Here is a 14,611-nt window from a genome sequence, read left to right on the forward strand (position 1 = left end):
TCCAGAGGGGATGTCTTGTGTGATAAACCACTGACTGAATGCAAAAGCCAGATAGAACCCTGACCAGGTGGTGGCTCAGTGGATAGAGCATTGGCTTGGGGTGCTGAGGACCCAGGTTTGAAACCCCAGGTCTCTGGCTTGAGCATGGGCTCATCCAGCTTGAGTGCAGGCTCACCAGCATGAGCAGGGGGTTGCCGGCTTGAGTGTGGGATCATAGACATGACCCCATGGTCGTCGGCTTGAGCCCAAAGGTTGCTGGCTTAAAGCTCAAGGTTGCTGGGTTCAGCAAGGAGGTCACTGGCTCAGCTGTAGCCCCCTGGTCAAAGCACATATGAGAAAGCAATCAATGGACAACTAAGGTGCCGCAACTATGAGTTGATACTTCCCATCTCTCTGCCCTTCTTGTCTATTTGTCCATGACTGCTGCCCCCCCTTGCAAAAAAAAGGGAAAAAAAGCCAGATAGTAGACTCTACCTTCTGCTATTAACTCCTACATTAAAGAGATCTGAAAAATGTAAAACAATACTACTCTTTTCATTAATTCTTTTCATTTCGGAAAAGTTATTTTTCATTGAAATATTTTATTTATATTAAAATATAATATTAATTTACTTAAAATACTAAGCAAATATAATTTTAAAAGTTCTATTTTAATTTCTAATATGGTAAATATACCAGATACAATGCACATTATAAGTTTGACACCAGTCACAAAAATGGGAAATTCTTCATACAGCAAAAACAATCTACTTCCCTGAACAAAGAAATTATAAGAGGAAAAAAGGGGAGGAGGCAGAGAATCTATACATTAAAAGAGATCAGCCTGACCTATGGTGGTGTAGCAGGCTGACCTAGGTGGTGCAGCCTGACCTATGGTGGTACAGTCCAAAGCGTGGACCTGGAACGTTAAGATTGCCCATTCAAAACCGTGGGCTTCCCCAGTCAAGGTACATACAGGAGTTGACGCTTCCTGCTCCTTCCCCTTTCTCTCTCTTTCTCTCTCTCCCCTCTCTAAAATGAATAAATAAAGTCTTCAAAAAAAAAAAAAATCTTGCCTGACCAGGTGGTGGCTCAGTGGATAAAGCGTCGGACTGGATGTGGAAGACCCAGGTTCAAGAACCCGAAGTCGCCAGCTTGAGTGCAGGTTCATCTGGTTTAAGCAAAAGCTCACAATTTGGACCCAAAGTCGCTGGCTCGAGCAAGGGATTACTTGGTCTGCTGAAGGCCTGTGGTCAAGGCACATACGAGAAAGCAATCAATGAACAACTAAGGTGTCTCAACGAAAAACTAATGATGGATGCTTCTCATCTCTCTCCGTTCCTGTCTGTCCCTTTCTATCCCTCTCTCTGACTCTCTGTCTGTATAAAAAAAAAAATCTTAAAAAAACAAAACTGGCCTGTAGTGGCGCAAGGATAGAGCAACAACCTGGAATGCTGAGGTTGTAGGTTAAAGCCCTGGACTTGCCTGGCCAGGCATATACAAAAAGCAATCAATTAGCAACTAAAGTGAAGCAGTTATTGAGGTTGATACTTCCCACTTTCCACCCCTCTCTTTCTTCTCTCTTTAAAATCAATAAATAAAATCTTAAAAAAAAAAAAAAAAGCCTGATCTGTGGTGGCACAGTGGACAAAGCGTCAACCTGGAACACTGAGGTCCTGGTTCGAAACCCTGGGCTTGCCTGGTCAAGACACATACGGGAGTTGATGCTTCCTGCTTCTCCCTTCCCCCTTGTCTCTCTCTCTCTCCTCCTTTGAAAATGAATAAATAAAATCTAAATATATATATATATTCTTTAAAAAGACCAAACAGCCTGGTCTGTGGTAGCGCAGTGAATAGATTGTCGACCTGGAACACTGAGGTCCCAGGTTTGAAACCCTGGGCTTGCCCGGTCAATTGATGAACAACTAAAGTGAAGCAATTATGAGTTCATACTTTCCACTCTCCCACCTCTGAAAAATCAATAAATAAAAAATGTTAAAAGAGAGCGAGATCAAGAGATATTGAATAAATACAATGTATTACCATGTTTTTTTGTGTCCTGATTCAAAGATATTAAACTCTTTAACCCTTTGAGTAGTTTTTTGTTAACCCTTTGAGTGAGGACGTACATGAACGTTCATACTACTCAAAGGATTAAGAAAATAAATTGTGATTATATCTTTTTTTTTGCTTTTATAAAATCCCTTATAGATACATACATACATGGTAATGTTTCTAGGGATAAAAATTATATTATGTCTGAGATTTACATCAAAATCATGGTGGTAGGGAAGATGGGCAGGATTATAATGAAAGGTTAAAAAGTTAAACAATGCCCAATTCTTTTTACACTTTCTTTATAAGAAAACAGTCAGACTTATGTTCAAATCTAGGACCATCATTTTCAAATTATGGACTTGGGACAATTTGCTTACTTTATTTCCTGACATGGTTAGCATGAAAATGAAATAAGATAATGTACATAATGAGTCTGCTAGTACTCAACTCTCAATCCTCTACTCAAAAACCTTCAGTGGTTCTCTAAAGTTCACACTTTTTATATCTAATACTTTTTATATCCATAGTCAGACCTAAACCTATTTTTACAACTCCTTCTGAAGTACCACATACATCTTCAACTATAAACTTAGTCCCTAACACAGATGCTTATACTGCCCACCTCAACACTTTTGCTAGTCATCTCCATGACATGACACTATTCACAAATATCAGATTACAGTTCCCACAGTAATCCTCATGTATACATAAAATTTACTTGCATATTATAGCAATCCAAGGAGGTATACAAGATAAATGAGTATAAGTGAAATTCAGGTTTTAAATACCTAATTCAAGATCAGTTTGTAAGCACTATAACTTGAATTTTAAATATAGGGCTCTTTCTCCCATAGCATACAGTTAAATTCTATTTTGTTTATAAAGGTTTGTCAAGCTACTATATTACTCTGCTGAAATACCACAATTGGTATAGAAAAAATTCAAATTAATCATGCCCTTCTTCATAACTTTTGCCAAAGGTGTTTTGAAGTACTATTTAAATCTGTTATTTAGGCCCTAGCCAATTGGCTCAAGGATAGAGCATTGGCCCAGAGTGTGGAAGTCCTGGTTTTGATTCCCAGTCAAGGCACAGAGAAGAAGCGACCATCTGCTTCTCCACCCCTCCCATTTATCACACTCCCGCAGGCATGGCTTGAATGGTTCCAGCAAGCTGGCCCTGAATGGCTCCATGGCCTCACCTTAGGCACTAAAATAGCTCAGCTGCCAAGCAACAAAGCAGCCCCAGATGGGCAGAGCACCTCCCGTAGGGAACTTGTGGGATGGATGCCAGTCAGGGCACATGGGGGAGTCTGTTTCTCTGTCTCCCCACCTCTCATTTTTTTTTTTTTTGTATTTTTCCGAAATTAGAAGCAGGGAAGCAGTCAGATAGACTCCTGCGTGCACCCAACTGGAATCCACCCAGCATGCCCACCAGGAGGTGATGCTCTCTGCCCATCTGGGGTGTTGCTCCGTTGTGGCTGGAGCCATTCTAGCACCTGAGGCAGAGGCCATAGAGCCATCCTCAGCATCTGGGCCATCTTTGCTCCAATGGAGCCCTGGCTGCAGGAGGGGAAGAGAGAGACAGAAAGTAAGGAGAGGGGGAGGGGTGGAGAAGCAGATGGGTGCTTCTCCTTTGTGCTCTGGCCAGGAATCGAACCCAGGACTTCCACAAGCCAGGCTGACACTCTACTGCTGAGCCAATTGGCCAGGGTCCCTGCCTCTCATTTGATAAAATATATATATATGTTATTTAGTTCTAACAAGAATATTAATAAATTCTTTGAGGTAGGATATATTTCCTTATCTGTCCCTTTAAATGATAATTATCTGGGGATTAATAAGTGAATTTATTGCCAACTACTTTTCCATGGTATAGGAGGGGAGAAAGGAATTGGAAATCTTTGGATTATTAGCCAACATTGGTACAACACTGCCCTCTATGCACATTCCCCCTCAAAAAACTGAATTTTTAAAATACCTTGTTAACAAGCAGGAGTTGAATGTATTTTCCCCATTAACCTCTCACATCTTCTGGTGTATCAGTTCTATAAGAAATACTGAAAGATGCCTGACTGGTGGTGGCGCAGTAGATAAAGTGTCAACCTGCACACTGAGGTCCCAGGTTCGAAACACCCAGATGGCCAGTTTAACAAGCACAGGCTTCTCCAGCTTGAGCGCAAGCTTGCTGGCTTAAGCACAACAAGGTCACTGACATGATCTCATGGTCGCTGGCTTGAGCCCAAGTCACTGGCTTAAGCAAGGAGTCACTGCCTCAGCTGGAGCCCCCCCATCAAGGCACATGGAAGCAATCAATGAATAACTAAAGTGCTGCAACTACGAGTTCATGTTTCTCATCTCTTTTCCTTCCTGTCTCTTTCCTCTCTCTCTCAAAAAAGAAAAACAAAATTATATATATTGCCTGACCTGTGGTGGTACAGTAAATAAAGTATTGGCCTGGAATGCTGAAATGGCTGGGTTCATAACCCTGGGCTTGCCTGGTCAAGGCACATGACAAACAACTACTGCAAACTGACGCTTCCTGCTTCTCCCATCTTTCTCTCTCTAAAATTAATAAATAAAATCTTTCGGCCCTGGCCGGTTGGCTCAGCGGTAGAGCATCGGCCTGGCGTGCGGGGGACCCGGGTTCGATTCCCGGCCAGGGCACATAGGAGAAGCGCCCATTTGCTTCTCCACCCCCACCCCCTCCTTCCTCTCTGTCTCTCTCTTCCCCTCCCGCAGCCAAGGCTCCATTGGAGCAAAGATGGCCCAGGCACTGGGGATGGCTCCTTGGCCTCTGCCCCAGGCGCTAGAGTGGCTCTGGCCCGCGGCAGAGCGACGCCCCGGAAGGGCAGAGCATCGCCCCCTGGTGGGCAGAGTGTCGCCCCCTGGTGGGCGTGCTGGATGGATCCCGGTCGGGCGCATGCGGGAGTCTGTCTGACTGTCTCTCCCCGTTTCCAGTTTCAGAAAAAAATAATAATAAAAATAAATAAATAAATAAAAAATCTTTCAAAAAATACTAAAAGATAGCTAAAAACCATGAGAGAAAACACTGCAATATTTTGAACAAACAAGAACTGGCTCAGTCTTCCTGCTGCGGCACTGTCTTCAGGAGCACCACATTCACTTTTAGAAAAAATCTAAGCACTACTCTTTCAAGGATACGCTGTCAAAACTGCGGTTTTGCAAAGGAAGAATGCGGGGATGTTGTAGTGTTCAAACATCAACTCTGTCAGTTTCTCTCTCTTGGCTCTAGTGTTCCACTGGAGAAGAGAGAAAAAGAAATACAAGTGATTTGTTGTTTAAAAACTAAAATATTGATTTATCTCCAGAATCATTACAGCATTATATTAACAAAGATGTAAAACATTAAAAATATAATAATATGGCAAATAATCTTCATAACAATTTTATAATATTGAGTGCAATTCTATTTCTTTGTAAATAAAATTAATAAATATAAATTAAAAATTGGATATTATTTAATAAGAAGTAAAAAATTGTCCACTCCTACCGGTGCTTCTGACATGAGGACAGGATGCAGGCTGGGTTCTGATTTGACATGCATTTTATAGGTATGGTCCAAAATAGCCTGGAAACTATCCCAGTCTTCAACTACAATAGAAAATTAATACCTTGAAAACAATGCTTAGTTGAAGGTAAACTGCATCTTTTGAATGATTACTTCTACGATTTAGCATTAAATACTTTGATACACAGACTCTGCTTTCTCGACAGTTTCACTTCATAACATGGTACCTTACATAGACATCATCTTTGTTTCTGAACACAGAACTCCTTTTTGCTTTCTTCAGCCCCAACAGTATCCCAATCCCAAGACCTGTCCCAAATATAAGTGATGTATCTAATACAGTGGTCCCCAACCTTTTTTGGGCCACGGACCGGTTTAATGTCAGAAAATATTTTCGCAGACCGGCCTTTAGGGTGGGACGGATAAATGTATCACGTGATGGAGACAAGCGTCAAGAGTGAGTCTTAGACGGATATAACAGAGGGATTCTGGTCATTTTAAAAATAAAACATTGTTCAGACTTAAATATAAATAAAACGAAAATAATATATTTATTCTTTCTCTGTGGACCGGTACCAAATGGCCCACGGACCGGGGGTTGGGGACCACTGATCTAATAGACTTAAAGTACCGAGTATTGCCTGACCTGTGGTGGTGCAGTGGATAAAGCGTCAACCTGGAAATGCTGAGGTCACCAGTTCAAAACCCTGGGCTTGCCTGGTCAAGGCATATACGAGAGTTGATGCTTCTAGCTCCTCCCCCCTTCTGTCTCTTCTCTCTCTCTCTCTCTCTCTCTCTCTCTCTGTCTCTCCCTCTCCTCTCTAAAATGAATAAAAATTAAAAATAAATAAATAAATAAATAAAGTACCGAGTACATATTATTCAATAAGTACTTGTTAGAGGCCCAGTATGTGATCAAAATGGTAAAAGAATTGTATAATCTAGACCTGACATTCAAAGACCTCACAATCTATTTGAAAAAATAAAATTAAAAAACATAAAAAATATTCAGCCTGCCTGACCAGGCGGTGGCGCAGTGGATAAAGCGTTGGACTGGGATGCCGAGGACCCAGGTTTGAGATCCCAAGGTTGCCAGCTTGAGCGCGGGCTCATCCGGTTAAGAGAGAAAAAAAAAAAAAAAAAAAAGCTCACCAGCTTGAACTCAAGGTCGCTGGCTCGAGCAAGGGGTCACTTGGGGTCACTTGGTGTGCTGAAGGCCCACGGTCAAGGCACATATGAGAAAGCAATCAATGAACAACTAAGGTGCCGCAACGAAGAATTGATGCTTCTCATCTCTCTCCTTTCTTGTCTGCCTGTCTGTCCCTATCTGTTCCTCTCTCTGTCTTTCTGTCACACACACACACAAAAATATTGAGATTAATGTAACATGTCTCCAATTTGGCTTCCACCTGAACATGCCATTAGAACTATTTGCCTAGCCCTGGCCAAATAGCTCAGTTGGTTAGAGTGTCATCCCAAAGTGGAGAGGCTGACAGTTCAATCCCTGCTCAGAGCATATACAGGAACATCTTCTTTGTTCCTGCCCCTCTCCCTCTCTCCTTTCCTCTCTCACTAAAATAAAAATAAATAAGTAAAGCTAATTTCTATTACAGGAAAAAAGAATCTTTGCCTAGACTGACCTGTGGTGGCAAAGTGGATAGCACCTGGACCTGTAATGCTGAGATCACTAATTCAAAACCTTGGGCTTGCCTGGTCAAGACACATATAACAAGCAATCAATGAACAACTAAAATGAATCAACTACAAGTTGATGCTGCTTTTTCCTCTCCTCCCTCCTCTTTCTCCCCCACCTAAAATCAATAAATAAAATCTTAAAAAAAAAAAAACTGTCTAAGTCACTTTTAACCTTTTAATGAGCAAATCCAGTGACTATTTCACATTGATAATTTCTCTTGACCTCTAAATTACTGACACAGCTGAAGAGTTTACTAACGTTTTCTGCCACAGTCCAAAGAAATGTCATTACTTGTACAACATACTTCTGCAGACCTAGCAGGATATATTTTTCAGTTATCAGATGTCATTAGCAGCTCTAATTTCTCTATCCCCTTCTTAGTGTAAATCTCAATGCCACAGCTAACAATGAGAATCGCTGGACTTCTAAGCTTCCAGAACTTTTCCTTTTGTCCTCCAGAATTTTCTCTCACATCCCTAAATGTTCCTTCACACTCACCTTCATGGGCACCTTCTTCCGTCTCTATTGGTTATATACACAACAAATTTTCACAAGGAACCCCATCTGCAACCCTGTTCTATTTCAAACCCTTCTGGGTAATATAATGCAGCTTCATGTCTTAAAAATCTTTCTGACCTATACTCAAACTTTGAACTCACTAACAAATTCATTTACTTGCTGTACAGAAAAGAGTTAACAACATGTTGTTATAACTCAATGCAGAAGGAGTTAAGTACATCCTGTACGACTGCAGTGAGAGAAGACTCTTGTAAATTTACACTGGTTTCCTATGGAAAACCCCACTATTTTTTTCCTTTGCTAATTTTGCCATTTCATTGTAATCATCTCAGCCATGACTACAAATCAGTGCTGAGTCTTGTGAGTCCTTCTAGAATAACTGAACCTGAGAATATTCTTCTTCTTCTTCTATTTTTTTTTTAGGTGAAAGAAGGGGCGATAGTGAGGCAGACTCCCACATGTGCCAGAACCAGGATCCACCCGTTAACCCCATATTGGGCCAATGCTCGAGTACCAAGCTATTTTTAATGCCTGAGGCTGACCTGTTTGGACCAACTAAGCTATTCTCAGTGCCCAAGGCCACAATTGAACCAATTGAGACACTATCTGGGGGAGGCAAAGAGAGAGAGAAGGGGTAACAGAGGGGGAGAGAAGCAGATGGTTGCTTCTCCCGTGTGCCCTGACTGGGAATTGAACCCAGGAAGTTCATACGCTGGGCCAATGCTTTATCCTCTGAGCCACAGGCCAAAGCCAAGGGCATTCTTGATTATCACACATACACTTGCCTTTTTAAGAGCGTAAAACTTTCTCTTGTGCCTTGGCCGGTGGCTCAGTGGATAGAGCGTCATCTCAGAATGCCAAGATTACCTGCTCAATCCTAGAGTCACCACCTCAAGGCCAAGGTCACCAGTTCAAACCCTGGTCAGGGCTCATATGAGAAGCAATCAATGGGTACACAACAAAGTGGAACAAGTTTATGTTTCTTCTTTCCCCTCTCTTTCTCTAAAAACAAATAAGAAAACTTCCTGTTTACATTTTATTCCTCCCTCTATTTAGTCACTACAATCAAAAATCTAGAAAACTTTTTTTTTTTGACAGATACATGGGATCGGTCATGTTTATGATCCCACGCTCAAGCTGGTGAGCCTGTGCTCAAACCAGATGAGCCTGTGCTCAAACTGGCGACCACGCGGTCTCGAACCTGGGTCCTTGGCATGCCAGTCCAACGCTCTATGCACTGAGCCACCGCCTGGTCAGGCTCAAATTATTTTGGGATTACTCTTTTATTGACAAGCTTAATACACATGAGCCCTTTTATTATTGTTCTCAGCCCACCTTCCTTGCAACTGGCACCCAATGCTATAGCCACACATAATTGATGACATTTCTAAACATGTAAGTTTCTTCCACAACTCCAACTCCTCACACATGCTGGCTGCTCTGCTTTACCGTTTTCTTGGTAATTGTCTTTTTTAAAAAATTTTATTTATGGATTTTAGTGAGAAAGAGAGGGAGGTAGAGAGGGAGAAAGAAAGAGAGAGATAGAGAGAAACATCAATTTGTTGATCCATCCACTGGTTGATTCTTGTATATGATCTGACGGGGGATCAAACCCAAACCTTGGCATACTGGACAACACTCTAACCAACTGAGCTACCTGGCCTGGGCCATGCTCATTCTTATTCAATGATCAAGATTCAGTACAAAGTTACCTCCTTTGTGAAAACCATCACTGACCCCCATGACAGAGTTAAATGACACTCCTCTCTATTCCCACTGATTATCAGACGTAGTTATAGTATAGCACTTATCCAACACATTCGTATATGCATCTATGCAACCTTCCTATGAGTCTCTTCAGGAAAAGAAACGTGTCCTATGCATCTTTGTATTCTCAGTGCCTGGAACATCCGTTTTTGGAATAAAAACAAACAAAAAAATTGCTGATGTTCAACTTATGAAAAGCTGTTACTTTATGTCTAAAATGCACCAAATATAATCTATGTTTATAATCAATTATACAGGGAAAAAAATCATACCCATTCCATTTTTCAATGGTGAAATGGCCTCCATATTCTCCCTGGGAACACGCAGGACATTAGTATCTATGTAATAGGTTGGACCGCCTTGCTTGCCTTTATCACCATCGATTTCCATCAATGTGCTTCCATCATCTCTTTCTAACACCATTCCAATAGCTGTGGGGAAATCCACCTGGAAGAGTCAAAAACATCATATACTAGTTTTAGCTGCTTCTGTCAAGGAGTCATCCCCCCCCCCCCCAACTAATGTCTTTTATCATATTTGAGTCAGTATTTTCCGCACGAATTTCATTTTACAGGAACGGCCCTTATATATCAACTTAACTCTAACATTACACTTACCTTGGGACAGTCCTCACCAGCATAACCAGCTCTCACAGTATAGGATCCAATGTCAAAAACAAGGGCTCCGACTTCATCTGAAAAGATGAGAGGATGATTAGCATTCAAAACTTACAATTATCAGATGAAAATTAAAAGAATATTTAACAAGCTTAAATAAGAACATATATAAAATCTCTCATTTAAAACAGGCATTACATTTACACATTACTACCTTGAATATTGCTTTACTTTTAAAACACCTTAAACTAAGAATTCATTTAATTAAAATATGTCATACATGTAAAAATTCAATCAAGAAAGAGATGCTACATTAAAATTGGGTAATTTGTGGAAAGTTTACTTATTAAAGGGATTATTTATAAAAATAGAGGCACAATATAGCCTGGCCTATGGTGGAACAGTGGATAAAGAGACAACCTTGAATGCTGAGGTCACCAGTTCAAAACTCCAAGCTTGCCCAGTCAAGGCACATATGAGAAGCAATTACTAAGAGCTGATGCTTCCTGCTCTCCCTACCCCCTTCTCTCTCTCCCCTCTCTCTAAAATAAAGTAAATAAAACCTTAATATATATATATATAGAGAGAGAGAGAGAGAAAGAAAGAGAGAGAGAGAGAGAGAGAGGCGATATAAGAAACAAGAAAATACAGTATGATACTCTAGGACTTAAATATCAGGGACCTGTTGCCATCCCTAGAATTGAAAGAATGAAGAAGAAACTACTTCCAGCCCTGGCCTGTTGGCTCAGTGGTAGAGCGTCAGCCCGGTGTGTGGATGTTCCAGGTTCGATTTCCGGCCAGGGCACACAAGAGAAGTGCCCATCTGCTTCTCCACCCCTCCCCCTCTCCTTTCTGTCTCTCTCTTCCCCTCCCGCAGCCGAGGTTCCACTGGAATAAAGCTGGCCGTACACTGAGGATGGCTCCATGGTCTCCTCCTCAGGCACTAGAATGGGTCTGGTTGCAATGGAGCAACGCTCCAGATGCACAGAGCACCGTCCCCTAGTGGGTATGCTGGGTGGATCCTGGTCAGGAGTCTGTCTCTCTGCTTCCCCGCTTCTCATTTTTGAAAAATACAAAAACAAACAAACAAAAAAAACCTACTTCCAGATCCCAGAGAGAGAGCTGTGTATGGAGAAGCCATGACCTTCAGTTGAGGAATGGAGTCAGCCTTGGATGACTCTGAGAGGAAGGATCCAGGCTAACAAACATGCCAACCTCTCTACTCCTCCTCCACATGGGCTAAGGTGTTCTTATAATGCCTCATCTAAACTGGGTCACATCTCAGTGTGAAAGGGTCCACTTTAATAATTTTACCAGGACAAGAGGCATCAAGTAGGAAATATATACTCTACCACTGGACAAACCAGAGGTCAAGGAGCCCCCTGACGCAGTCAGTCTACATGGGTCAGTCTTCCAGGGCACGGAGAGGGTGGAAATGCATGGGAAGTGGACCTGGAGGGGCAAAGGGAAAATACCAGTACACTCCAGCACCATTTTTCAAACATTAAGAAAAAAAATATGCCATGCAATTAGGAGAAACTTGGCAAAACTCCAAAAAAAGTAGGGACTATGAAAAAAAAGGAATGTAAGGTGTAATAATTTAGGCCAAGCCTGGCCTGTGGTATAATAGTAAATAAAGAGTCGACCTGGAACACTGAGGTCACCTCTTGAAACTCTGGGCTTGCCTGGTCAAGGCACATATGGGAGTTGATGCTTCCTGCTCCGCCCCTCTTCTCTCTCTCTCTCTCTCTCTCTCTCTCTCTAAAAATCATTAAAATGAAGGTATCATCAATGCTTGCATGTTTCAAAACTTATTTCAGCTCAAATATCATGCCTTTTAAAACAAAGCACTTGGATTTTCCAGGCACTGATTTTTCAAAGGAACATTTTTTTCAATTATTAAAAATAATAAAGAGCCTGACCAAGTGGTGGCGCAGTAGACAGAACATCAGCCTGGAATGCTGAGGACCCAGGTACAAAACCCTGAGGACACCCTGAGGCTCCTCCATCTTGAGCACAGGGGTTGCTAGCTTGAGCCCAAGGTCGTGACTTGAACAAGGGGTCACTGCTCAGCTGGAGCCCCCTGGTCAAGGCACATATGAGAAGCAATCAATAAGAAACTAAGGTGCCACAACTACAAGTTGATGCTTCTCATCTCTCCCTTCCTGTCATCTGTCTATACCTGTCTGTCTCTCTCGATAAAAAAATAAAATAAAATAAATATTATTTAGGCCCTGGCCGGTTAGCTCAGTCTGTTAAGTGTGTTGTCCTAAAACACGGTTTTAGGTTCGATCCCGTTAGTGCCTGGAAAGCAACCAAAAAACGCATGATTGAGCGGAACACCAAATGCTTCCCTTCCCATTCCACTCTCTCCCTTCCTCTGTCTCTCTTAAAAAAAAAAAAAAAAATCAATAAAAATTAAGCCCTGGCTGGACGGCTCTGTTGGTTGTAGTGTCATCCTGGAGTCTAGAGGTTGCTGGGTCGATTCTCTGGTCAGGGCACATACAGGAGCAGCTCAATGTTCTTATCTCTTCTCTCTCCCTGAATTACTCTCAAAAAAAAAGAAAAAGAAAAAGAAATATGATTCATCCTCACATAACTGGAAAAAAATGTTAAGTCTGATAAGACCAAGAGTTGTCAAAGATTTAGGGAAAGAGGAGTTGTTAAACATCCGTTAGTCTAAAGGTTCTTTAGGCTGGCCTAATAAGCAAATAAACATCAGGCAGATTAGTAGGAAATAATTTCATACATACATTTGTATGGCAGCCCCACAGACATGAAGGTCAGAGACCCCACGGGCACAGGAGTTCAGAGACAGAAAGGGGTATCTAGGTGTATAGGACATTCTGAGTTACAGATGAAGTAGTGCACCTTGGGGACTTCAAAGGGTCACTGCAGGGTAAGGAGAGCAGATGCTTAGGAAATACAGGTGTGCTGTGCCATTAGGTGAGTCAGAAAGACACAATTGTTGGCACTCTCTCACGGGCAAGGCCCCTAATTCAACGTATCTGGATAAAGGGAGGGGAAGATTCTCTCCAGGCTGAAGCTCAGGTCGACATTAGCTCTAAATGACCCGCACGTTCCTGAGGCACACCGTGGGCTGGCGGGTTCGAAACCCCCACAACTACGGAGGCTCAAGTTGGGAAAAGTCAGGCCGCCTGTCCAAGCCAAAGCGCTGCACGAACCGGGAGGCTGAGACCACACCGGTCCCTGGGACTCCCGGCACGTGGTAACTCGGAGAACCCGGGCAACGGAAGGCAGGAGTTGCGAAGGGAGCGCGAACGGCTGCGTCCTGGGAGGCGCCGCTCCTCCGACCAGCTCGCCCGCCCGCCCGCGCTCGCCGCGCCTCCGCGGGACGCTGCGGAAACCCCGTCCGCTCGCAAACTGCAGGGAACTCCCAAGTTGGGGCTCGCGCGCCCCCGACACGGCCGGTTTCCGGACACGCTGGGGAGGTGGACCTGGGGCCGCCCCCTGGATGGGGCTGCACTCCCAGCCGCGAGGCCGGCGCGCGTCCTCAAACCCGCTCCTCCGGGCACTCAAGCTGGAAGGGGCCCGCGGGCGCCCGCAGACCACGGGGCGGGGACGGTGGGGAGGCGGGAGTCCCGGGAGGGGAGCCCGGAAGGGACGGCCGCCGAGGGGAGGGGCGGGAAGCGCTGGGGGCGGCGGTTACAAGCCCCGTACGCACGGCGCGCTCTGGTCCGGCCGCGCACACTCACCTCCCCCGTACACGCCGCCGCTCATGGCTGCTGTCGTCGCGGTCCCTACGCTGAAGGCTGCCGGGCGACGTGAGTGCGACGACGACGACCACGGGTCCTGACAGGCGCTAGCCTCTGATCTCCTTAACTTCTACCGCCACCCCCCTCAGGCAACAAAGCGGCGTCCACACACCCGCGGCGCAGTCACACTTGCTGTCTTCTCTCTTCAGCCAATCACGACAGGGCCGGCTGTCCTTTAGCCAGTAAGAACTAGGCTCTAAGGCATCCTGCTGCGGCACTGTCATGGTAGCCAATCGAAGGCAGCCATCGGGGCGGGGAGAGAAAAAAGCGACAAAAGGAGTGAAAGAATTGGGGCGAGGGCAGGAGGGGGCGGAACCACTCGAGTAGGCGGGGGACCGCGGCCGTGGGAGGACAAGAAATAGGAAAAGGGTTGAGGGCGGGTTCGCGGGTATTGGTCGTGGAGGGGCCGAGCGAGCCAGGTACCTGGAAGCCGTCTGGAACTTGGGGAAGTGTCTTCACGAGGTGATTTCTGGCTTTGAAGTGCAGTTGAGTGCAGACTTTTTTTTTGTTGTTCAGGAAAAGTATTTTCAACTTTTATGTTGAAATAATAAAAATGTTATGCTCCACCTTGGGATAAAGGAGTCGGACAAATTGATAGGCTTCTGCAATGTTAAAAATGGTTATCAAAAATTCAAAGAGATGATATACTATCCCAAACAAATTTATCCTC

The 14,611-nt window shown here is 43.8% G+C and overlaps 1 protein-coding gene across 4 annotated transcripts in view; it reads right to left on the reverse strand.

Moving 5' to 3' along the window:
- Window positions 1–14,058, reverse strand: part of ACTL6A (actin like 6A) — a 33,345-nt gene extending 19,287 nt beyond the window's left edge. For 2 of the 4 annotated variants that reach the window (XR_010726887.1, XM_066241487.1), the window contains exons 1-5: window positions 13,882–14,058; window positions 10,166–10,242; window positions 9,821–9,995; window positions 5,549–5,649; window positions 5,200–5,297 (exon numbers count right to left, since the gene is read on the reverse strand). Coding sequence is in view for 2 of the 4 variants with exons in the window: in XM_066241487.1 (XP_066097584.1) it covers window positions 5,200–5,297; window positions 5,549–5,649; window positions 9,821–9,995; window positions 10,166–10,242; window positions 13,882–13,906 (476 nt within the window). In the remaining 2 variants the exon portion in view is untranslated. Of the gene's footprint in view, window positions 1–5,199; window positions 5,298–5,548; window positions 5,650–9,820; window positions 9,996–10,165; window positions 10,243–11,266; window positions 11,539–13,881 lie in introns of those variants that run through there. The other 2 variants (XR_010726886.1, XM_066241486.1) reach the window with 2 other exon arrangements.
- Between the last annotated feature and the right edge of the window lie 553 nt (window positions 14,059–14,611).

This window comes from Saccopteryx bilineata, chromosome 8 (genome assembly GCF_036850765.1).
Source record: "Saccopteryx bilineata isolate mSacBil1 chromosome 8, mSacBil1_pri_phased_curated, whole genome shotgun sequence".
In the NCBI taxonomy this organism is placed as follows: domain Eukaryota; kingdom Metazoa; phylum Chordata; class Mammalia; order Chiroptera; family Emballonuridae; genus Saccopteryx; species Saccopteryx bilineata.